At 43.0% G+C, this 23861-nt stretch overlaps 2 protein-coding genes across 2 annotated transcripts in view; both read right to left on the bottom strand.

The window, feature by feature from the left end:
* LOC117460532 (regulator of G-protein signaling 22) overlaps positions 1-15892 on the bottom strand; it is a 46945-nt gene extending 31053 nt beyond the window's left edge. Inside the window, 16 exon segments of the mRNA XM_034102003.1 lie at positions 1582-1744; positions 3444-3634; positions 3884-3976; positions 4691-4885; positions 5468-5569; positions 5733-5855; positions 6377-6527; positions 9973-10125; positions 10279-10553; positions 10556-10911; positions 11009-11190; positions 11678-11763; positions 11892-12074; positions 15501-15563; positions 15644-15672; positions 15760-15892. Of these exon segments, the coding sequence (XP_033957894.1) occupies positions 1582-1744; positions 3444-3634; positions 3884-3976; positions 4691-4885; positions 5468-5569; positions 5733-5855; positions 6377-6527; positions 9973-10125; positions 10279-10553; positions 10556-10911; positions 11009-11190; positions 11678-11763; positions 11892-12074; positions 15501-15563; positions 15644-15672; positions 15760-15781 (2367 nt within the window). The 5' untranslated portion in view covers positions 15782-15892.
* A 303-nt stretch (positions 15893-16195) lies between these two features.
* On the bottom strand, positions 16196-23861 carry fbxo43 (F-box protein 43). The gene is made up of 6 exons (XM_034102978.2): positions 23723-23861; positions 22029-22889; positions 21192-21908; positions 20697-20799; positions 20376-20570; positions 16196-16821 (listed from the first exon to the last, which is right to left on the bottom strand). Exons 2-6 carry the CDS (start codon positions 22841-22843, stop codon positions 16573-16575), a joined length of 2079 nt encoding a protein of 692 aa, XP_033958869.1. The 5' UTR covers positions 22844-22889; positions 23723-23861; the 3' UTR covers positions 16196-16572.

The following is a 23861-nucleotide window of genomic DNA, read 5'->3' as shown; positions in this document are numbered from 1 at the left end:
GTTCATCGGAAATGGTTCTTCCCTTCCCGATTGATATCCTACTAAAACCTGGGCCTAATCGCCAAAACAACATTCATTCATTTGTGATGAACTGTCATCATTATGTTCCATTGATATAATGTGACCGATAATAAATATGTATTCCATACATCATGTCTCTCCTGATTGAACTTACTTCTTCCTTCTCTCTGTCTATACCCGTGTACTCTCATGTTCCCATTAACCCAGCTTCCCCACATCTCTTTCTTTTTGGTGTCTATATACGCCGGGATCCGGAGTCATGGATGATCCTGCGGTCCTGTGTCCTGCATCGCGAGCCCTGGATCTTGAGTCGTGGCTGTGGTCCTGGATCATCGGTCCTGGATGGATATCCTCGTGGATTCATCTTCCAAACATTTGGACTACCTATGTTGCAAATGTATTATCTTTTCAATTTACACACGGCATCTATTGCACGTCTGTCCGTCCTGGGAGAGGGATCCCTCCTCTGTTGCTCTCCCCGAGGTTTCTCCCATGTTCCCTTTAAACTGGGGGTTTTCTCTGGAAGTTTTTCCTTGTACGATGTGAGGGTCTAAGGACAGAGGGTGTCGTATTGTCATACCGTGAAGTCCACTGAGACAAATGTAACATTTGTGATATTGGGCTATATAAATAAACATTGATTGATTGATTGATAAAACGTTGTGGTGCAACCTAGTAGCATGCAACCATGCTGCCTATTTGAAGGGCTCATTGTAAGCAGTCATGAAAACGAATAATAAAACTAATGATGTTCTATTTCAAAGCCCTACACATTGCTGCTTTAGCCCTTTAACTGGAACACTGCCTGTTGTCTGAGAACTAGTAGGTCAGCTTGCATAGAAGTCTTAACAGGCTTTAGATCAATGCAATGGTTACATGGTTGAGTTGTTAGGTTTCTGCTGGTGTGGTTTCATATAAATGTCTTAATAAATTAATTCAAGATACATATTGAAATAAATATGAATAAACACAATTCATACACACAGTGAAGTCTATGAAGGGGTGAATGAGTTTTCTGACAGGGATATTGGGGCACGTAAGACAAAGAACCACTTTCCCTTCGCTACTATTAAATAACTCATAAAGACTACAAATCATCCATCCTTGGTGCCTCCAAAGCCTACTATCAGACTATAAATGTCAGGAGAGATTTCATCCTACTGTCATTCTTACTCGAGCTAGTATGTTTTATCTTTCTGGATCCAAACCACACTCTTCTCCTTGTTCTTGTTTGAATTCTAACCATGTCTTATTTCCCCCCAGTTCCCAGTGACACCCTGCTGTCAGAGCGGTCAGCAAAATGTCTGCTGGATGCCAAAGCAGGGAGATGGGAAATGTGTGAGAGCCGCTGCAGCCTCTGTTTATCCAACCTGGGTGTTGAGCCCCTCCTGCAGTTTCCTCCCATCTTGGGATAGACGTGTAATGGGAATCTTGTTTCTACCGTGCTCTCTCTAATGCCTTTTCCAGGACGGTCACAACAATCCAACACTAATGGAGATGTGAATCTTCCAAAATATTTTTGAATGAACTGGTTGTTTTATAAATGATCTATTGACATACATCATTCTGTTGCTCTGAGGAGGCGGGGCTGTCGGAGCCAAAGAAGTATTTCCTGTTGAGGTATTTGGTAGCAATATGAGAGGACCCCTCCTGTCTGACAGCCATGTCTCTCTGAGCAGTCCTTTTGTACTGCTCCAGATCCAGCCAGCATGTCAGATGGATACTGTGTGAAAACACAAACGTGCACAGCAATCATGTTATTGTTGTAAACTACGGCCCAATTCCAAAACGTCCCCTCCACACACTCCGTTGGTGTTATCGCATGGAGGTTCCGCCTCATTAAGTGCCGTTCCAGATCAATAAGTGGGGAGCGGGAGTGGGCTATCGAGCCCTCCAACAGCGAGTCTGGCGGTCCTGACTTCAACATCACTACCTGACCATGTCACCCTGTTTGTGTCCTTCACGATGCATGCTGTGTACAAACGTTTTCAAAAACATTTACTAGTAAACTGGGCAAAATAAGAGACATTCATTTGTCATGTTGATACCTGTGTCGAGACAGAAAAACTGTCAACGTGTGCATTTGATTTAAACGTTTGTATATTTACAGACAGTAGTAATCACACACTTTATAAACGTCAGATTTAAAACTGAAAAAGTTACAAAAAAGAAACTCCACCCAGGTTTATTTGAGTCTTATATTTGTTGTTGTCCAAAATCTGCTGATTTAAAACCGTTGTTTACGACAGTTCCTGTTTCTGTCTGAGTGAGGGCGGTTCTTTCCAAAGCTTGCTGCTGTAACGACTGAGTGAACAGAAGTAGAGGACTTCATTGCACGACTCAGGGACAGAGGCTTTTTGGTTACAAAGAAGGTCTTTACTAGCAAAGGTTCGGAACACGGTAGTTGAATCAGAAGGCAACCAAAACAGACGAGGCAGGAACAGGGTCAGGACACGAAGCTGGGTCAGGTACACGTGGAAACTAAAAACTAGGGAGAAATACTGCTAGAACGCTTGAAAGAACAAAGACGAACTGGCACTGAGGGGAATGTGGACACAGACTAAAAAGACAGGGGGAGGGATTATAATGGGCACAGGTGAGAGACTAATTAGGGATGGTTACGCAGGTGGGGCTAAATCAAGGTCAGGAAGTGCTGACACTGCAATGAGAGGTGAGAAACAAAATAAAACAGGAATATCAGAATGATAACAAAACATTAACCTGCTGGCTCGGACCTTACAACCGCCCCCCACCTGAAAGAAGGGGAGCCTCGTTCAGCTGTGAGTGAGACTCCAGACGGAGAAGGAGTGTGTATGGGTCGGTTTGGAATTAGGCCTATATTTCACTGTATACACATCCTTTAAACAATTTACCTTCTGTGCATTTCCATACTGCCTTCATTTCCTTTTAGTGTGAATGTTAGTGTAATGATTAATATATTTTGTGTTTGGCGTTTAGGTACATTTGAGATATAGGACAATTGCTTCACATACACTGAACAAAAATATAAATGCAACACTTTTGCTCCCATTTTTCATGAGATGAACTCAAACATCTAAAATATTTGCACGCTCCCTCAAAACTTGCGACATCTGTGGCATTGTGCTGTGTGATAAAACTGAACATTTTAGAGGGGCCTTTTATTGTGGCCAGCCGAAGGCACACCTGTGCAATAATCATGCTGTCTAATCAGCATCTTGATATGCCACACCTGTGAGGTGGGATGGATTATCTCGGCAAAGGAGAAGTGCTCACTATCACACATTGTTTCAGATTTGTGAACAATATTTGAGAGAAATGGTTATTTTGTGTATATAGAAAATGTTTTAGATCTTTGAGTTCATCTCATGAAAAATGGGAGCAAAAACAAAAGTGTTGCATTTATATTTTGGTTCAGTGTACTAAGTCTTCATACTACTCACCTAGCATCGTGATTCTGTAGGAAGGACATAAAGTGTCCTATCTCATGGTGGTGACGGAGTAAGGAACCCAGACGGTAGCCTTTAAGATTTGGAGACACTTGGGACCAAGAATTAGGCGCATGGGCGCCCTTTGTGAAGGGAATTGAAGGGTTAATAGGAGAAGGAAATAATATGGACTGAGACTGCTCCACCTGTAGAGGATACACAGCAAAGAAAATAGGGTGTGGTTTTACTGAAGGCACCACAGTATGTCCTCATTGTAATGGCCCGTTCAGACCAAGGCATGCAGTCTTTCACCAGGGGATAACTAGCATTGTTATTAAGCAATACACTTTAGTGTTCACATTGGGAACCGAGATGTGCTATGCTCACAGCCAGGTGAGGGTTTATGGCTTTTATCAGACGTCCAATCATAAATAGACCTGTGGATGCTGGCTGACCTGTTTCAGGCGGAACTCTGACTCTTCGTACAGGCTCTGCAGCTCCCTGTACTCCTGACTGTCCACTCGACGCACCTCGTCCTGCATTAAGACCTGGAAACTCACACACACATGGTCATACACACATACGTACACAGCAATGGCATCACCTTGTGTCATTTATCAGTATTCAAGTGTTAGGAAAACCAAATGATTAAAAACTCTAATCAATTTGATCTTTACGGTGTTCATAGATGCAGATGTGTCGATTGAAATGTTTCTGTAGACTTCCTTAAGGAATAGTCTAGTTGGAAGCTCATATAGTGAACCTGGAAATAGAAATGTGCTGTATAGTATGAGTCCCCAGCACTGCCGGATGCTAACTTGCATAAGTTTGGCAATTAGCACAAGTTGTGTTCATTTGAATTGCATTGTAAACAATAGTTTAAAAATGGCTTGGCCGATTTGGACAACCTTTGAGTGGGTTTGGGGTTATTGAGTATGCTGAATCCATTTCTGACTTATTCAGGATTAAAGATGGCAGTTTTAACCAGAAAGTGGCAATATGTGTACTCTCTTGGGCATATTGTGACTACCATGAGTAGTGTTGCAACAATATGGATATAGAGCACAAGATGAACATTATTATACTGTGGACAATTTTTGTTTCAAATAAATAGGCAATCTGTCTTCAAATTCCAGCCAAAATGAATCAAAATCAGCCAACAAATATGGCCCCTTTCTGGTCACTATGCTGGCAACTAGACGAGAAGCCCAATTCTGCAGATGAAAGGGAAGTGCATTACTCTGTGGGTGTACTGCGACTACCTTCTGAAAAGACTCCTTGTCCCTGCTGAGCAGCAGCGTCCATGGCTCCAGCAGGGTGTTTAGTGTGTGTTCCTCAACCCGGTCAAACACTTCCTCAAAAGCAGGCATGAGCTGGTCATACACCTCTGTTCTGATCTCCTCATCAACACCAATACTCCTCCTGGCAGAGCTGAAGAGATAGGTGGAGTAAAGGAGCTGAGGAGAGGAGAGGTCATAAGAGTGTCATCACTTCCTCTCCGTGTTTCATCACCATAGTTCTGTACTCTCCTCTATCTCTCTTCACAGCTGTACCCAATCTCTTTTCTTTTCTTGCAACTTGAATGCAACTTTATTTTATTTCCATGGAAGAAAAGAGTTTCACAAATGCATATTTCTTGAAATGAGTTGGGTGTTGTACAATTGGCATCGACAGCAAAGTATAATCTAATGTAAGGAAAGCAATTGTTTGACAAAAGAACAACCAAGCTATCCTATGAGGAATGTAGCGCGATCCAACTCAACTATCATACTGCAATACACACCGTATATACAAAAGAATATTCCTTCTCCTCTTACAATAGTTTGTTATACTTCTGTTTACCTATGATTCCAGATAGCAGAATGGTGACAGTTTTAAAGAACTGACATTAGTTTAAGATCCATCCACTACCCTAACATGTAATGTTCATGCTGTGTTTAAATCAGACAGTAGTTAACAGCTTAGTACTTTGTTGCTAGTCGTGAGCAGAACAACGTGTGTGTGTGTGTGTACACTGTATGGTGTTTGTGTGTGCTGACCTGTGCTTCCCTCTGCACTCTGTAATGGTCCAGTCCGTCCTGATAGAACAGCTCGTGGTAGTGCTGCAGGTCAGTCCAAAAGTAAACCGCATTCTCCCACAGCTGAGACAAAAACAGAACTGTCATCATGGACTGGGTTTTTAAATACATCAATGTACACGTTAGATGTTAATGTACGATAACAGTTTCATTTCAACGTGCAATTAAGACTACGTGTCTGGACATGTGATCCAAATGGCAAACTAACCAGTAGCTGCTATGGTACCTGGTTTCCAGATTGTTCACAGAAGTGTGTGAAGTATAAGCCGGCGCACGAGTCAGCACTTAAAGCCTGGATCATCTTTTCCATTCTTCTGCTGTCCAGTAACTGACTTCTGCCAGAACATAACTGACGAAATACAAACACAGAAGAGACATCTTTTAATAAAATACATGTATCTAAAACAGAAGAAAATGATGGATGCAAAGATGTTTTCCTTTTTGCTTCAACAGATAATGCAACGATTCATCGTGTAGTCTCTACACTGTGCAGAAATAAACAAATCCCATTATAGCTTCCCAGACCCAAGTTTAACATCTCAAATGTATATACAATAAATATATATAGATATATCTATATATATACACACACTGTATATATCAACGTACAACAGAGAATGCCGCAAATCCTCACAAGATGTTTTTGTTTACTAAAGGACTGTGTTCATATTCTTCATGTATCCTGATGAATCCACTTGTGATTTTAGCCTCACTTAGAACAATAGCAACACATATGCCTTAGAGTGAATGACCGCAGCATCCCACCTGCTGAGAGACCCTACGTTGAGAGCTACACTCTGCTCATCTCTGATCATCTCCCGCCCTCAAACCAGGTACGCACCAAGCGGTGCAGTATCCTGATGCTCCTACCTGAGAATGGGGGGAGGGGGTCATGGTGGTGGAACCATGATGGGGCTGTGTGTCTGACAGAGGGCTAACACCGCAGGCTGTCCACAGCTCCAGGGGAGGGGGGTCTTCATATTCTGCCCGGGCACAGTGGGACGTCCAGAACCGAGGGACCCTGTGGGGAGAAGGAGGTGAGAATGAACATTTACAGAAATGCTTATTTATGAAGGTGTACTGAATCTACACTGGAGCTGAAGACACCTACCGCTCCACCTAGTTAGGAAAAACACGTGGCTTCTATTCTGTTCAGCAAAGACGCACCATATTCACATAAAGCACTGTCACAGATCCTGAAGGGGGTTATTGTCGTTCACTGTGACGTAAGAAAACAGATTTACAATAACCAGCATTCGGCCCAAACGCCGACTCACCCTCAGAACTCTCCAAATTCACACTCTATTTGAGTAGCCGTATTAACACTGTGATAAACCCAGAAGCATCCTTCTCAGCCGCCATAGGCCAGAATGTGGACCGTGATGATCAACACAGCATGACTCCTGCCACAAAACGACTGCTTCCTCATCAGCACTCGCTCACACATGGAGCCACAGCTTCACCATGTCAGACCGCACTCTATCACTATCAGATAATAACCGAGAATGTAATCTCACCACCACGCAGATGACACTTAAACATATTACTCCTGAAAGACCCAGATTGTAGAGTGTATTTAAAAAAAGAATGAGCATCCTTGCTAGAAACCAACAGCTCCCTGACATAGGGTCAGGGGGAAAGGAGACTGGTCACCCGATCCTCTCAAATGCCTACAGAAACAATAAGCACAGAATTACTCAAAGCCAAACATGAATTGAACTATCTTCTAAATTAAAAACCTGAGTAAAACCTTCTCAGACTCCATCGACAACATTTAGAAACAAATATGACAACTTTCTGGCAAATCAATTAAAATAACAAAGTCAGATATCTAACATCACATAGAAGACCGCTCTGCGAAACGAGAGCACACTGCAATAAATGAAACATTCAGAAACGTTGACTCTATAGTTTGAACTATAGCACACAATCTGCACTACACCTGCCCACGCTGATGCTTTGCTGAGGACTGTCTCCTACAAAGCAGACCAACCCCTCCCCGTAGATGAACTCAGTAAAGCACTGCTTAAGCCCAATAGCAGGTCCCAGGATTACATGGATGCCCAGTCAAATGCTATCAGGCCCGGTTCCAGAACAAAATGACTAAGGGTGCATCTGAGATTAGAGAGGGTGCAGTGGTAAAGTGCTATTTTTATAAATGGGGAGTGTACCTAACACCCTCTATGGGGGTCCTCACCTCCTCTGGGGGGGTCCGGGGGCATGCTCCCCCGGGAAGATTTTTTTTTAAATATTGAAGTTAAAACCATCAATCTGGTGCACTTTGAGAGCAACATTAAGAGATCTATGGATCTATGTGCTCTTTGCTTGATTATGCCTTCCCAGTCCCTTATCACGTAGCCTATTAGAGCCAGTTGTTGTAGCCAGTTGTGGTGAAGGCATCTGACTTACTTGAACCAAAATGTCTACATGCATAGCAGAAGATGGCATCTTTTTTACATGAATATTCCAGCCAATCTCTGTTTGAAACCATGAGCTGCAAAATGAGCGCCTCACCCCACTGTACAGGCGAGTTGGGTACTTTTTTAAATATACCTGGGCAGGCTCTGTTTTGCAGAGGTCCTCTGGCACTTGCGGGCCGCCGAGGGGTGGTGGTGTTTGGGGCAACGAAGACGGCTGTGGCTGCTCCGCCTCTGTGGGCGAGGCGGGAAAAGCCGGCGAGTCGGGCAGGAGGACGTTAGTGTCCACGACAGTAACGTAATCTCCCCATGATCTGAACTGTTATTACCTGATGCAGTGTATGCTGGCGATAAGGGCTGGTTGTTTTAACCATTTTCTGATCCATCATTGACTGCTGTGTAAGCACCTTGCAGATGATGAACGTGCAGCGGCACAGGTCACGCACACCTGACATAATAACGTTACTTACCGTTTAAATTGATCAAATAAATGCAGCAGACAACCACACATATTCAACCACAATTACAATTTATATTATTTCAACTATATTCTTCTTATTATTATTATTATTATTATTATTATTATTATTATTACTACTATTGTTAGTAATAGTAGGCAAAATGTAATATTTTTCACTTTTAATTTTTTTCACTTTTAATTTTATTTATTTTTACTTTACATTTTTCAAATGAGGGTGCATAACGACTCAACTGAGGGTGCAATGCACCCTTATGCACCCCCGTAGAACCGGGCCTGAATGCTATAAACATTTCTGGTCATTACTTTTGCCTATATTCTTTCTATTGTTATTGTAGACTGTCCATAGCCCAACGTGTGCACCGATCACACCATAAAGACCCTATACACTGCTCCCGCTCGATATCATGAATCAATACAGACGTTCAGAGCGGACTGGATCTGTTATCCCATCAGTTGAACCAGACAGGCTTCATTAGAGGGAGGCAGTCCTCAGGAAATATGCAAAGTATATTCCACACAACAAATCTCTAAAAACAAAACCTGACAGAAATGAATCACCTTCTGGCCATCAATGTGTCACTTGAGCAGAAAAGGTGTTGGATAGGTTATGGTGGCCCTTTCTCCTCACCTCCTCGAACCACTTTGGCTTTGGCCCTTACTTCATAAACTGGATTAAGACATTTAACGTTTCAGCATCTGAAACCACCAATGGAACATATCTCAATCGTTCATCCAAACAGAGGCACTAGGAAAGGATGCCCATTACTCTCAGCCATAAGACAACAGGACAGCATTTCAGGCATTAAAACAATTCACTCCACCATAACATGTACTTTATACAACAAAAGCATCAACACCCTTCCCGCCAGTCCACAATCTGATTAGCAGTTTTGGCAAGGTTTCTGGCTCCTCCATTTATTGGTCTAAATCTGAGATTCTGCCTCTTCGCCATTTGAACTGATAGCGAGGTTGGGGGTCTTCCCGACCCACACAACTAAATCCATAAATGCCTTGGTATCAAACGTATTGTAAACAATGGTGGGGTTTTTTGTTGGTGGAGATAGTATTTATATGCTTTACTCAGGTAAAAGTACTATGTAAGTAAAACACCTGAAAAAGAAATGTTAAGTACTCTAAAGGGAAGTTTTATACAATTATTAAATTATTATAACATATACAGGTAAAAGCAGTATTGTTGTTGTAGTTGGTGGAGGTAGAACTTGGGAGGATTTTACTTCAATATCATTATTTTCATTATGGAATAATTGACTGATTATTCTATTCGTTAATATCTGAAAATAGTAAGAAATAATGCAAAGGTCACCACAGTGCAAACTGCAATCTCTACATTGTTTGTTTTGTCAGACCAGTTTTACAATTATTTTCTAAACCTATGGATAAAACTCAAAGTATATGACATCAAATATAAAGGTTATTGTCTTACAGTATATGCAGTTAAACACATTGTATCAAGTACAGTAGCAAGGCATATGAATGGACTAAATATGTCAATAAACACTTGATACATACTGTATACCATATGGGAACTTGAATACAGTGAATCTCACCAGTAGTGGAGCAGAGCCTCTGTGAGGGGGGGCTGGACGGAGTGCAGCCTGTCCTCCGTCCAGCAGGGGGAGGTGGTGAGTCCCAGCCTGGAAAGCAGCTCCACAGAGAGGCTGCTGCTCACCAGGTGCCTGCTCCTCATGAGGACCAAATACCTGATGAAGACACCACCATTTGATACTTCATTTTGTTTTTAAAAGCTGTAGCTTGTGTCAAAAATGTTCAATATTAAACCAGGACCACTTTGTAATTCTGTTGCCGCCAAGTTCAGTGCAGCTGGTAAAGTTGTATCCTGTTGTAATGTTTACCTGTTCTTCCGCTCTCTGTTCTGCGGAGCTTTCAGTCTCTCTATATCCATCCAGAGATTAAGCAGCTTCTCTCCTGACGTTCCTCGCAAAAACTCCTTTAACTCATCAACGCCTTGTCTATTGCCACGGCAACAGGTACTCTGGCAACAAGTTTCATGGATATTTTCCGGGTCTCTGTCTCTTCTCCCTACCTCTCTATTCTTCTTACGCCACTTTGTCTTTTCTTCCCCTCCGCTCTTCTTTTTGCCCTCTTGAAGTTTCTCTTCCCCCCCCCCCCCAACCTGTCTGTGCCCCCATCAGCCACATGCTGAAGGCAAGCTTCACAGGATCTGTGTGTGCTGTTACGACGTGTCTGCTCTCCTGACGTGCTCCAACACTCAGAAGTGTCTGCCTGGCTCAGTGCATTGTTCAGCACCTGTTTAACCACTGTGGCTTCCTCTTCCTCCAGCTGCACTTCAGAAGACTCTTTCAGAAGTGTCTCCTCTCTAGCGTGCAGGCTCAACTCTGTGTGTGTGCCCTGGAGGATAGGGCTTTCCCCACGTTCAGAACATCTGAATGTTACACTGCATTGTGTGTTGAGATGTTCCATGTGGTCAGAGCATAGACATGTAACATTGAGCATCCTCATTGACCCTGAGAAGTAAGAAAAGAGGTCATATAAGAGTCCTTATCTCAGTAGACTCTAGCCTATGCAGTGAACATGGAGGAATCTCACAATGATATACTGTACCTTCTTTTGCTGAACTGTTGCTTTGAGAATGTGAGCATGTTAGGACCTTAAGAGCTGTTTTGCTTTCCTGGTCAGTTTGGGCTGAACAACGCAGCTGTGGGGCTGACATGGGGGCTCCACCTGAACCGCCTTTCCCCCTGTGGATACAGACTGGGCTCCACCCAAACAACAACTCGGCTAGTCTGGGAAAGAACAGGAACAAAAATACATTCACAGAGAACATCATTCTCTCACCTTTTCTTTTATGATCAATGATAATGGAATTACCAAACTTGGCAATTGATATTTGTGTTACACAACTTTGAAGTGTTATAAATGAGTGTCAGTCAGTAAACTGGTCTTTACAGGGATCTGGCCCAAAGGCTTTTCTCAAGATGCACAAAGGAAGTAGACACAAAGCTACACCTTGACAAATGCATTCTTTGAAAAGATGAAAGACTGAAGCAAATCTTCTTTCAAATCTAGATAAGCAAGCAAGAATGTTCACGTTATAGCAGAGGCTGGCAAGAATGAAAAGGACTGGAACTGATAACAATTAGTACAAATTAACACTTAAGTTAATTTATAATATAGAAATATGTTACGATGTAAATACATAAAAACGTTCGTATAAAGTAGGTCAACTTCATTTGTATTGTTCATGGTAGGTTTAAAGGTTACTTGTACTACCTGTATTCACTGTAGCAATCACTGAGAAGAAAAAAAGGTAATCTTTCTTTGATGATCCACTGGATTCCTTGCTCTCGGTCCAGGCACTGCAAAGGACAGGGAGACACATTCCTGAAGTCAACCCTCTCACCCTATTTGCAGACGTTCTGCTCCTCTGAAAAAACCAATCTATCCACCTATCCATTTTCTCATAAAGTGATCATTCATTGCTTACACGGACAGTGTAGCGGTTGTCCACTGGAGGGGTTCTGGCCGGCGCTGTGGGGTCTCCGGGGAGGAGCTGTGATTTGCTGCTGTGCAGGACAGATCGGATCCTTCTGGAGACAAAGTCAGCCGCCCCGTCCACCAGCTCAAACTGCCCTGTCTGAGGGTCGTACTGTAAGGCCTCTGGGAAGGACTGGATAAAGAGGCAAGGGTATAAGAAGGTAAAGTAACTAAGTACATCTACTCTTTACTCCTCTGTACTTAAGTTTAAGTACAGTTTTTAGGTACTTGTATTTTACTTGAGTATTTCAATGTTTTGCTACTTTGTGCTTTTACCGCACAGTTCAGAGGTAAATGGTGTACTTTTCCTCCACTACATGTATTCAAGGCCGGATTAACCATATGGGCAACCTGGGCACGTGCCCAGGGGCCCTTGAGCAAAGAGGGCCCTCAGTGACAAGATGAAAAAAAAAAATTATTTGTATTTTAGTTTTTTTTCGGGCACAACCTCACTCATCATACATTGTTTTAAATGACACTCACTCTTCGCCATAAATAACAGCTTTCCTATAGGGTCAAATTCATATATGTTCTAAACCGTCTCTGTACTGTAGGTCTCACTCAAGCCCCAGGAAGTGCGCCGAACTCTTTAGTTCGCATGAACTAAGTACAGATCGCGTTCACACCAGAAAAAGTCCCTGGGGGTGGATTAGGCAAATGAAGCCGCTGACGTCACTTCTTCTTCTTCTGCTTTGGGTTTACTGGCAGGCCGCAAACCACTTCACGGCGTATACTGCCGCCCAAAGTCCCCGGCCGGAAGTCCCCGGAGTTGGGGACTGGCTTCAGTAGAAGCTGCTGGGAGTCCCAGCAGCTTCTACTGAAGCCTTCCGAGTAAATCGCCAGAACGCCGACACCTCCTCATCTCCACCGCTCCCATGTTTTATTTTGTGTTGCCATAAGTTAGTCTCTCTGCGTTTCTGCGCTGGGCTAATGCTAATGCTAATAATGCTAATGCGAGGATAATAAAATGGCGGCTTCACAAAACTTTTTGGGAGTTTTACGGGCCGTGGTTTGCAATTCGCCCAGCCAATCAGGAATATAGCTCTTTTCTCAAAAAAGAGCCGCTCGAAAGTCCCTGCTCTCTAGCAGGGACTTTCGAGGGGGTACCGGCTCTTTTACCGGCTCTTTTTGGTGTGAACGCGATCATGAACTAAGTTCGCATGAACCTTTGTGGGAAAAGTACCGCAGTGTGAACGCGGCTATTGGGAAAGAGTGGTCTGTAACTCGTTGGATAATCTGTTTTTAAACTACCCAGTATGAACGTTTCAGGGTTTCCGTTAGCCGGTAATTACCGGTTTTTAGCTGGTAAAATTTATAAAAAACCGGTAAATTCAAAACCTGACGGTCAAAATGTCTGGTAATAATTAGGGAGGCTCCGATCGATCGGCCGCCGGTCATTATCGGCCGATATTCACTCTTAATAGTTTGATCGGTGCTCTCTATAAAGGCCGATCAGGAGAGCTGGATCTGATCGATATGGACATAAACGCGAGTGAAGTGTAACTGGAGCGAGAGAGAGATCAGATCAGCTGCTGAGTCTGACCGAGACACGCAGCTCTGCATGATCACCTGAAGCCCCGCCCTCTGTTTAGCGGGCTGCAGGAGCTGCATGAGAAACTGACGTGCTGTCAGGAGAGAGAGGGGAAAAGAGAGGCTCCGTTTCTCCCGTGTTATTATTCAAAGTTGATGTAAACTTCTGAATAATGTACGTTATCTACTACAAGTAGTTTGTTTGAATGTAATAATTATGTTGTTTGTTGTTTGTGGAATCATTTATTGAAAAATGAATCTGAATTTTTCGATCTGTTACGATTATAAACTGAAGCAATATAAAAATGAGCCCCGTGAACTGAGTTTTAAACTGAAGCATATCTGCTCATAGTCCGGTAATTACCTGCTAACGGAAACTCTGCTACACAACTATTATTATTATTATTGAAATATGACCGGTAAGTTTCAAATTAGTCCGGTAAAATAAATTCTGCCCGGACATTTGACCGGCGAGAAAAAATCCTAGCGGAAACCCTGGAACGTTTGTATAGCCCTTATTAAAAACATTCGGTCCTCAAGTTGTAAAATGTGCTAATAACGTTATTCTGAGAGCTATTTTCCTCTGCATTATGAACGTGCATCTAACCCATGGGACCGCGCTGCCCGGCACGTTCATGTTACGTGTTCAGTACTACATGCGTTTTACCTTTACCGATGGATGCACAATAAGAACGGACCATATCACCTTACTGCCAGTGAGCCCACGGAGCAGTAATAATGGATATATTGCACATGTTTGCTGTAGGATTTAGCAGCCTGGTATATTACACAGTTTTAGCGGCATATATGTATATATACATATATATATATACACATGGTTGGTATTTAACAAAAAAGGGTGTTGTAGTGTGTGATATTGGTATTTATGGAAACATTTGACACATTTCCTTCCAATATTATACGTTTTTGTTACTTGTGGGGTACTTAACATGAATAGTCACAGTTACTATCCTTTTACTCCATCACATTTCAAAGAGAAATAGGCTATTTTTATTTTAACTCCACCACAGTAATCCATCATCAGCTTTACTTTTTAGATAAAGTTTTAACTCACAATTGATCATAACAGGCTTCAACATATACATTTGTATATATTACCAAGTGGTTTCATGTACAACCCACACAAGTATCATGCTAAATGAAGCTCTGTTGCTTGGATATCACTAGATCTTGTTATCAGCGTTATATAAAAGTACATAACGATTGATGTGTAACTTAGCATAAGTACTAGCTAGCCGCTAGCTGCTAACTGCCGCGGCCGCCTCGTTAATATCAAATCCATCATATAACAATCCAGTACCATGCTGTCGTGAACGCGCGGTGCTGTTACGTGTGCGCAAATTGACGTGCTTAATGTGAACGAGCCTTTTGGGGGTCGTGGTTAAAGTTGCGCATGCTCTATGAGTGCACATACGGGTACTTCTCAGGCATGACGGGTAATCTGTGACGTTTCGCTCTCTCAAAAGTTGGCCCATTTTATCTTCATGCGCCAATGAGCAGCTCTCATAGGAACCACACCATTTTACTACATATTTTAGTTTTGTAACTCTAAATGTTTGTAACTAATAAAACTCCTTGTGTACATATTTTGGCATTAAGTGGGGTGCTGCTCTGAGGTTTTGAGTGATATTACCTAGGTATTCCTGAGCCATACACTGTCTTTGGATCTTATCCATTGTATCTTTGTCTTGTCATTTTTTACTAAAAGGGCAAAAGGCTTGACCTACTTTGGTTGAACTATGTGGCTGCTTTTGACAAATAGGTGTGCGATGTGACATGCCAGATTGAATCTGCACAACGACTACTTTTACTATATTTTGATGAGAATACTTTTCTACTTTCACTTAAGAAACATTTTTGAATGAAGTCACTTTAACTTGTAACAGAGTATCACTTCACTCTTGTACTTCTACTGAAGTGCAAGATCTGATTCTTTCTTCAACCTCTGAAGAAGGGAGAATGAGTGGAGTGAAAATATTCCACATCCAAGTCCTCAGACTAGCCTTACCGGCAGACTTAAGAAATCATTGAAGAAGTGAACCAATACTTCATCAGAGGCCAGAGAGTTCTCCTGCAAATGAAAGAGGCAAAGTGAGGACAGACTGATGGAAACATTGACTAAACATGTCAATAATCCAAATGTATACTCACAAAATTGCCAGCAGTAAGGTTTTGCAACTCTTTAAAAACACAAAGTCACATAAGTAACAAAACCAACTAGAGATCCAAAGAAGTCAATTGAAATGTCTTAAAAGTAAAGATCTCACCTGCTGACACTACTCCACACATTGTTAACTTCAAAAATACAAATGTCCACAGTCTTGGACCCAGCTGCGAGGAAGCCAGGCAGTCACATTAGAACTTCAGACAGCCTCAAACCTGGGTGTTATTACAGACACACTGCAGGTTGCTATGGAAGTGGACTCATTTTCAAAACACAGGGGGTGGTAAACGTTTAACGAGACCAGAGCGAGACAAAGTTAATGATTTGTTGCTTTCTGAGAGCCAGAAACATTTACTCCTCAAGTCTCAAGACATTTTTATTTTCTGTGACCATCAATAAACCCTTAGATGTTATTTGGAAAAAAGTTAGAGAATGAGATTGTCAAGAGCTAAGACAAGTTACAGTAACACCACTAGATGGCGCCAAACACTAACACATGTATGGACCAATGTTTCACAATTAAGGGACAAAACACGTGACACGTTTAAAAAAGATAACATTTATTTTAAAAATACTCTGAAAACACATTTGTAAAAAATGAAAATCTCAATTCCATAAAACATTCTGTACAGTTGATCAATGTGTATAGAACAAGACATCACCAGCTAAATAAAATCATAGTTCTGCTGATGAGACTTCCTTCACATTCATAATTAAAAACACACAAGTAAGAACTGTGTTGAAAAAAGTAAGGGGAAAAAACAGTACAAAGACAGGCACAAAGACACGTGGATAAGTACAGAAGTTGCTCTCATGTACTGGCTCTTTGTTGTCAAGCCTCATCTCCACCATTTGGCAGAGGAAAAAGCTAAAGTGACCCCAGCATAACAAAAAACAATGACAGTGCACTCTCTGCTCATAGTCTCCGAACATTTCGCTTGCTTTGAGCGCTCCCTGGGAGGATGATGTCCTTCCTGCGGCGGCCTGCAGACTGGCTGCCACACTCTCTGGAGCCGTGGAAGGCACACAGACAGGCGGAGCAGAACTGGAAGGCGCAGTCCGCTGTGCTGCACACCCCCTCCCGCTTCACTGAGTGGCACCTCGCGGGGCTCTGACAGCGGGGGCATGGCTTCAGGGACTCATCGTTGAAGAGCGTTTTGGCAACCTGAAAGAAATATTAAAATGAATTAAGTTTACATAAAGTTCCCGGACCAGTCCCTTCAGTAAGATGCATTTAAAACCCCAATCATTCGATTTGTATGAGCTGCATGTATGTATATGCATTTCATTTAAGACCTTTATTTATACAGATAAATCCCATTGAGATCATTGATCTCTTTTCAAGGGAGACCTGCTCAAGTAGTTCCACATGCAACATAACAACATAAACAGAACAACAAAAGGACATCATACAGCATCATTTACATAAGTATCCACATAAACAGGTACCAATAGCTTCCAACAGAGCTTTAAAACATTTAGTGGCACCAGATTGTTCGGTTTCCATTTAATTTGCAGACTATTCCAAGACAGAGGAGCTGCGCATCTAAAAGCTGTCTTCCCTAAGACAGTCCTAGCAGTTGGCACATTTAATAAAACCACAGCATTCGATCTCAGGCAGTAGCCACTTACAATTCTCCGTGAGATCAGGGAGCAGATATAAGATGGAAGTTTCCCTAGCATGGCTTTGCATATAAAAATGTACCAGTGACTGAGCCTCTGTACAGTTAGTGAAAGCAAACCAGCCCTTGCATACAGGGTACAGTGATGGGTTAATGCTTTACAGTTTGCATCTAACTTGACCAGGCAATTTGCAGGTGCATTCATATACATCAGATCACCATAGTCCAGCACAGGTCAAAGGTCACAGAGCCTTTTCCTGGCCTCAAGCGAGAAACAGGACTTGTTCCTGTAGAAGAAACCTAGCCTAACCCTCAGCTTTTTAAGCAGGTTATTGACATGAAGTTTAAAAGTGAGACAATCATCAAGCCAGATACCAAGGTATTTGTAACAGGCAACAACTTCAAGTTTTGTTCCTTGCGTAGTTACAATATCTAAAACAGGCTCTGGAGTCTTTTTAGCTTTAGAAAAGAGCATTACCTTGGTTTTATCCACATTTAAAAGAAGCTTTAATTCAGAGCACGATGAAAAATGAAAGAAAAGAAAACAAAGTTTAATATTTCAAAAGGAGTGACCTGTACGTAGACTGGGCCTCCCATATAACCTGGCTGAGCCGATATAAAACAATCAGCCAAATAACTTTTCAATACATTATAGATTACTATTTTTGAGGTACGTTTAGGTTGGCAGTGAACACAAGTCAGAGGTAAATGGTGTACTTTTCCTCCACTACATGTATTAATACCTTTAGTTACTTCACAGATCTGGATGAATGATGTGAAATATAACCAAGTGTTGAATCAGACTTTAGTTCCACCTGGAGTAAATCCACCAGCTACCCTGCAGTCTACAAAGTACTTCAGACTAGCTGCACCTTCACCAGCTTTGAGAACACTTTCATGATCAATCATTATAAAACATATCATATATATTATTCTGAAATGGACCAATCTGCACAACGACTACTTTTACTGTCGCTACTTTCACTATATTTTGATGAGAATACTTTTCTACTTTTACTTGAGGAACATTTTGAATGCAGGACTTTTACTGTAACAGAGTATTCCTACACTCTGGTACAAGATCTGAGTACTTATAATTTCACTACAAGATCTGAGTACTTGTACTCAAGTACAAGATCTGAGTACTTATAATTTCACTACAAGATCTGAGTACTTGTACTCAAGTACAAGATCTGAGTACTTATTCCACCTCTGGTAGTGTATTAGTCTGAATTGTAGCCACAAAATCACGCAGAGCTGCATAAAAATAGACTCATAATGGTAACAAGTGGAAAATAATATTTACACATGTGTAAATGATTTTAGGTAATGTTGACTACTCAAGACACCTGACTTATACATCTTCAAAGGAAGACTGTGTTCATTCTACAATTACATGGGATTAAAGCAAAATGTAGTTTTACTTGTATAATACTTCAATTTTATATAAAAGACAGTTTGTTTTCATGTTTTCAAATAAACAAAGTCTTGGCTTTCAGAATATTAAACTTGTTTCGGCAAATTCAGATGATAAATACAACTTTGAAGCTAAAAGGGGTAAAACTAAAAGGGTTATATTGCATATATATTTATCTAACAATGTTCCTGATGTATAATCGTGTGTATGACTTTAGTTGTTGTTATTGTTTGTTTGTGTTCTTTGTACATACAATCAGTACAGACCACCGTCTCATTTGTATGAATAGATTTAGCTTTCCATCGATAAATGACAAACACTGTTATGCATTGTCGAAACAATACAAAGACTTTTGATCAGAAAACCCCAATCATACTTCAGTGAACAGCAATCAGTACAGACCATAATGTCACGTATCTAAACATCACATCAGGGGTCGGCAACCTTTTCGATATGTAGGGCGGGGGAGCAGTGTGTGGACCTGTCAGCGCAACTTACATGGTGCCGAATTTAACAAACACATTTAAATAATTGGTTTGAACGGCGTAATAATAAGGACGATCGTCCGTTCTGTGATTCTCCAGAACACACATGTTGTGATACTAGGGTCATGCAGAGTGAGATGAGATCGCTGTCCCTTTAACGGCCCGTCCACACAGCCCATTCACTTTGAATGGGGTGACGTCACTTTTAGCCGAACTGCATTTTGGGAAGCGACGTGGAGTGTTGCTGGCGTTGCTCGCTTCAAAAGTTGAGCAATGTTCAACTTTTGACGCCTCGGCAGAAGCGTCAACCAATCGAATCATATGCCAGTACAAGCTCTAGCCAATCAAACTGCGTGCTTGTGTGTCTGGGGTGGGAGATTCATGTGATTGGTTGTTGGTTGAGTGTCAGACACGCCCGCCGGCAAGCGTCAACGCACGCCGCTGTGTGGACGGGCCGTAAGAGAGAGAGAGGGGGGTATGGCGTGTGCATGTGTGTGTGTGGATGGGAGAGCGAGAGTGAGCGAGCATGTGTGTGTTTCTGGAAGTGAAACGAGGAAGCAGAAAAACAGAGTCTGTGATGTATTTTGTGAAACAGAAGAACAGCTAAATCAATGCAACGGCCTCCCAAGAAGAGCTCGCCTCTCTCCAGCCATTTAAGCTAGAGTGGGTTATTGCACCTGAAGCTTGTTGCTTCTGCCCTCCTCCACTACGGTCTGGGAGCCGACAGGAAGGTTCAACACACAGATGGCCAGTCCGCCCCTTTGTAGCATATTATTTAAATGAGAGACGAGCAGATCGCCACTGGGCTTTCAACTAAAGACACAGCCACGCAAAAACTGCGGCATTTGTACAGCTCCTTATGGGTACTGCAATTTGTGAAGTGTTTCCTCTGCGGTGAAACAATCAGCACCACGGAGGAAAGCGGCAGAAAGTCACCTGGAGATAAAGAGAGCGGGGCTGCGCTGCGTGCATGGCTTCCTTCTGCAGGTAACGGGGAGACGCGCTCTGGCGGCGGTCTCGTTCAGGATCCGAAAATGCAATTTAAATATTTTGCACACTTATTCCACTTATTCCTAGTGTGCCACTGGTTACCGTGCCACTGGTTACCGTGCCACTGGTTACCGTGCCAGAGGTTGCCGACCCCTGCATTACATCATCTATTTAAGTCCAGTTTTATAAAAAAAATAATACTCACTTCTAGGAATTTGTCCCTTTTGTGGCTGCTGCCTGGGTTCAAGGTGCTGAGCCCGGATGGGGTTAAAGTGCTATTTGCTGACTGGGGGGTGCAGAAGCTGAACGACCTAGATTGGGCCTGAACCGTCTTGAGGGCCGACCTCTTGAGCAGAGCCAGTCTGGTGTCGGCATCAGGGACATGGACACCCCCGCCGTGCTAGAAAACAAATGTTTATAACAGGATTAATAAACTGGGTGTCAAATGTTCAATTACAATACGACTAAATCTGCTTTTGTTTCCATGCGCAGGAAGATGGCAATAGTTATACATCAGATCTCTAACCTCAAGAGCCGCCTCCATTTCACTGAGGTGGCTTCTTCTCTTGAAACTCGCTCGCTTGTCTTGTTGGATGATTTCATTCCATTTTTGGCACACCCGACCACACCTGCCCAACAACAACAAATGCATGCATGACAACAATTTACCCTTTAACACGAGCAAAACTTGGTTATTGCTCGAAGCATGAGGCCTGAAACATATCAGGCCTCATGCTTCGAGCAATAACCAAGTTTTGCACTAATTTAATAAAAACCATTTTAAAAGCCTGTACCGGTCTGACATAAGCTTCAATGATATGCTGTATGAATTCTTCAGGATTCTGTTCAGAGTAGATCATTTATTTCATTAATGCTGCCATCAAGTAACGACTATCAGTTTAATGAACGCTATATTGCAAATCAACCTACTTTTAACCTTTGAGACATATGGAAGGAGTGCCGAGTTGTACAATAGATTTAACAAAATGTTCAGGTAGCTAATTCTGTAAAAATCTTGAACCTGTAAATGCCATGCGGGGTCAGGTGGCTGAGGACCAGGGCTAGGATGTGCCTGAGGTTCCTCTTCTTCAGCTCTGAGAGTATGTCCACCTTCCTCAGGCCCATCTTCCTGCCGATGAGCCCTGCCAAAGGCATGGTGGTCCTGAAGGTCACCGGGGTCTCAGCCAGGGCTGCAGTGGACTTCAACTGCTCCTTCAGACTTGGACTTTGGCCAAAGAACATGTGCGCTTTCTGTTGGCACATGGCATGAACCAGCTGCAGAGCAGGAGTCAGGGACAGATTGACTGGGGTTGTCCTAAGATCTGGATTAGCAGGTGTCATGTTTTCTGGCTTGGCTGTATTCTCCCTTAGTGGAGAGGCATCACCTTGTTTAGCCATGGCCAAATCAGACATCACACTATGTTTAGCAAAAAGCACGCTGCGAGGGGTGGCACAGTCAGCAAAGACCTCATCTTCTTTAGAACGGCTGTAAAGGCGGTCTTGCTTTCTTTCCGCTGGGTCATCCTCAGACTGAGAGCCCCCTTCTCGAAGGGTAGAGAGCCTGTGCTGGCGCTGTAACCGGGAGCGCCGCCTTGCCTCTGCCAGGTTGGGGGTGTCACAGCTTCCTCGAGAGGCCGACAGCAGCAGCAGCTCCAGGAAGGAGCCGTCATGGTCCACCGAGGAGTCTTGGGATTTATCAAGGGCCAGGGAACTAAAACCACTGTCCTCACACACAGACCTGTTCCAGGGGTAGAATGGGGTTAGATGCAGGTTTCTGAATGTTTAAGCAGAAATGCCCTTATTATTAATTGCTTTTCCAAGCATTTATAAAAGAACAACAAAATCAAGAAATTAGTACCTGATATATTTTGGTGTATGTGAGGATGACGGGGTGTACAAGCCACTTGAGCTGTCATATAGGTTATTTTCCACGTGGCTGACTGGTGATGGCGAGCTGTCCTTAGACGAAGCAGGCAGGGATTTCATAAAGCATGAAGTGTCACTAGGACCTTGATCAGAGGCAGAAATGCTCTCACTGAAATCTGCATCGGTGAGTGAACCTCTTCCCTCAAAATTGGAAAGGTTACCGGAGTTGAGTTTACCATCTTCAAGAGTGGAGGTCCTTACTTGGGTGAAGAGGATACGACATTCCCTACCAGACAGTGGCAGATCCTGTTGGGATTTTAAAGTGCTTGATGCAAAAGCCCCCGCCACAGTGTCCAGAGAGTCAAGCGACACACTGAGCCAGTGTTCAGACTTGACTCTGATTGGAGATTCAGTCCTTCTGCTGCATGGGGATCTTGTGTTGTCAGTTTTGTCCGTGGAGGGTTTGGACAGCAGAAGTCTGTGTCGCAACGAGGCATCTCTCTTGTATACTTTAGGAGTTTCGCACCAGTTGACTGCTGTGGGCCGCTGTTTCACTCTGGAGTCTTTAGCCAAAAGTTCCACTGCTTCTCTGGTGTTCTCTTTCGGTGTGACTGCAAGCCAGAGGTTTTCCTTCTCTTTTGGCCTTTCGCTGAATTCCACTGGAGATAAAGCTGGACAGGAGAGCACAGCAGAGAGGCTCTGAGGGCTGTGGAACAGACCCGAGTATCCGCTGTCAGCGCAGTCATCAAAACACTGCTGCTCTTTGAGACTCTCCAGGAACACTTTGGATTCAGGAGTGCACTGCATGTTCCTCCTCCCATACACCAGATTCTCCAAGAGGGGATGGTGGGACCTGCAGACAAACAACACGAGTGAACCCTCAGGGACAGCAAAGCATGAAGTGAGCAGAGGTGGGAAGAAACTAAGTACATTTACTTAAGTACTGTAATTGAGTACAATTTTGAGGTACTTGTACAGGTAAATTGTGTACTTTTACTATTATTTGTGGCGGGCGGTGCTCCCACAAAAATAATCAAATTATGTTGGAAACACTGTACTTTTGTACCGTTTTTGTAAATAGGTGTACACAAAATGATAGTCTTCTGAGGTATACAAGTAGATTCAGCGTGTATATCGGCAGTTTGTTGAACACAGCGTCCCAGGTCAGTTGGCGTTGCTATGAGAGGCGTTCCCCCCCCCCCCCTGCTCTCCCTGCTGCCGCTATAAAACGAGCTACAGCCGCCAAAACCCGCCACTGGCCCCTCGAGCTGCACACTGCTGCCAGGGGACCCGGGGACCCAGGCACGGGCCAACACTGTGTGTGTGTTCACACAGAACAACATCAAGGAAATAGCTGTTAGCATTAATCTGGTCCTCGTGCCCGGAGGCCGGAAAGGCCATAACATTAACACACACAAAGACTAACAAATGTCAAAATACAGTTTAAAAAGGAAGGAAGATGTCATCAATTAATTAACTTAAAGGCTGCGCTAAAATATATATATAACAATTTCACATAGCAACCGCATGATGGGAATCCCCCGTGTTAATCACCTGTGTGCTGCGGTTAGCCGAGCAGACATCTGGGTGTCATTCAGCTGCTTAACGTGGAACATTAGGGGAGCAGCTACATACAGTCATTGGAGCACAAATCGCAAACATACATTTTGAAAAAAACATACTTACAGAAGTCTGACACGTGACTGCAGAGCTGTGTGCAGTGATGTCCTCCGGCCGGTCTCGAGTTGAGCACCTCTTGTTTCTGTTACACCTTCCTCTGCAGGGCACTGGAGTCGACTGGACAGCCACTGATCAACCACGTTTT

The sequence above is a fragment of the Pseudochaenichthys georgianus genome, chromosome 16, assembly GCF_902827115.2.
Source record: "Pseudochaenichthys georgianus chromosome 16, fPseGeo1.2, whole genome shotgun sequence".
NCBI classification, from domain to species: Eukaryota; Metazoa; Chordata; class Actinopteri; order Perciformes; family Channichthyidae; genus Pseudochaenichthys; species Pseudochaenichthys georgianus.
The sequence above is the reverse complement of the archived record's forward strand: the minus strand, read 5'-3'. Positions and strand labels throughout refer to the sequence as shown.

What these genes read in the sequence shown, in the direction of transcription:
- fbxo43 (XM_034102978.2), bottom strand. Translation starts at nt 22,843, where the DNA reads ATGCAGTGCACTCCTGAATCCAAAGTGTTCCTGGAGAGTCTCAAAGAG. An exon ending in CATACACCAAAATATATCAG is followed by an intron (nt 21,909 to 22,028) that starts GTACTAATTTCT and finishes CCCCTGGAACAG; the next exon opens with GTCTGTGTGTGAGGACAGTG. An exon ending in AAATGGAGGCGGCTCTTGAG is followed by an intron (nt 20,571 to 20,696) that starts GTTAGAGATCTG and finishes TTTGTTTTCTAG; the next exon opens with CACGGCGGGGGTGTCCATGT.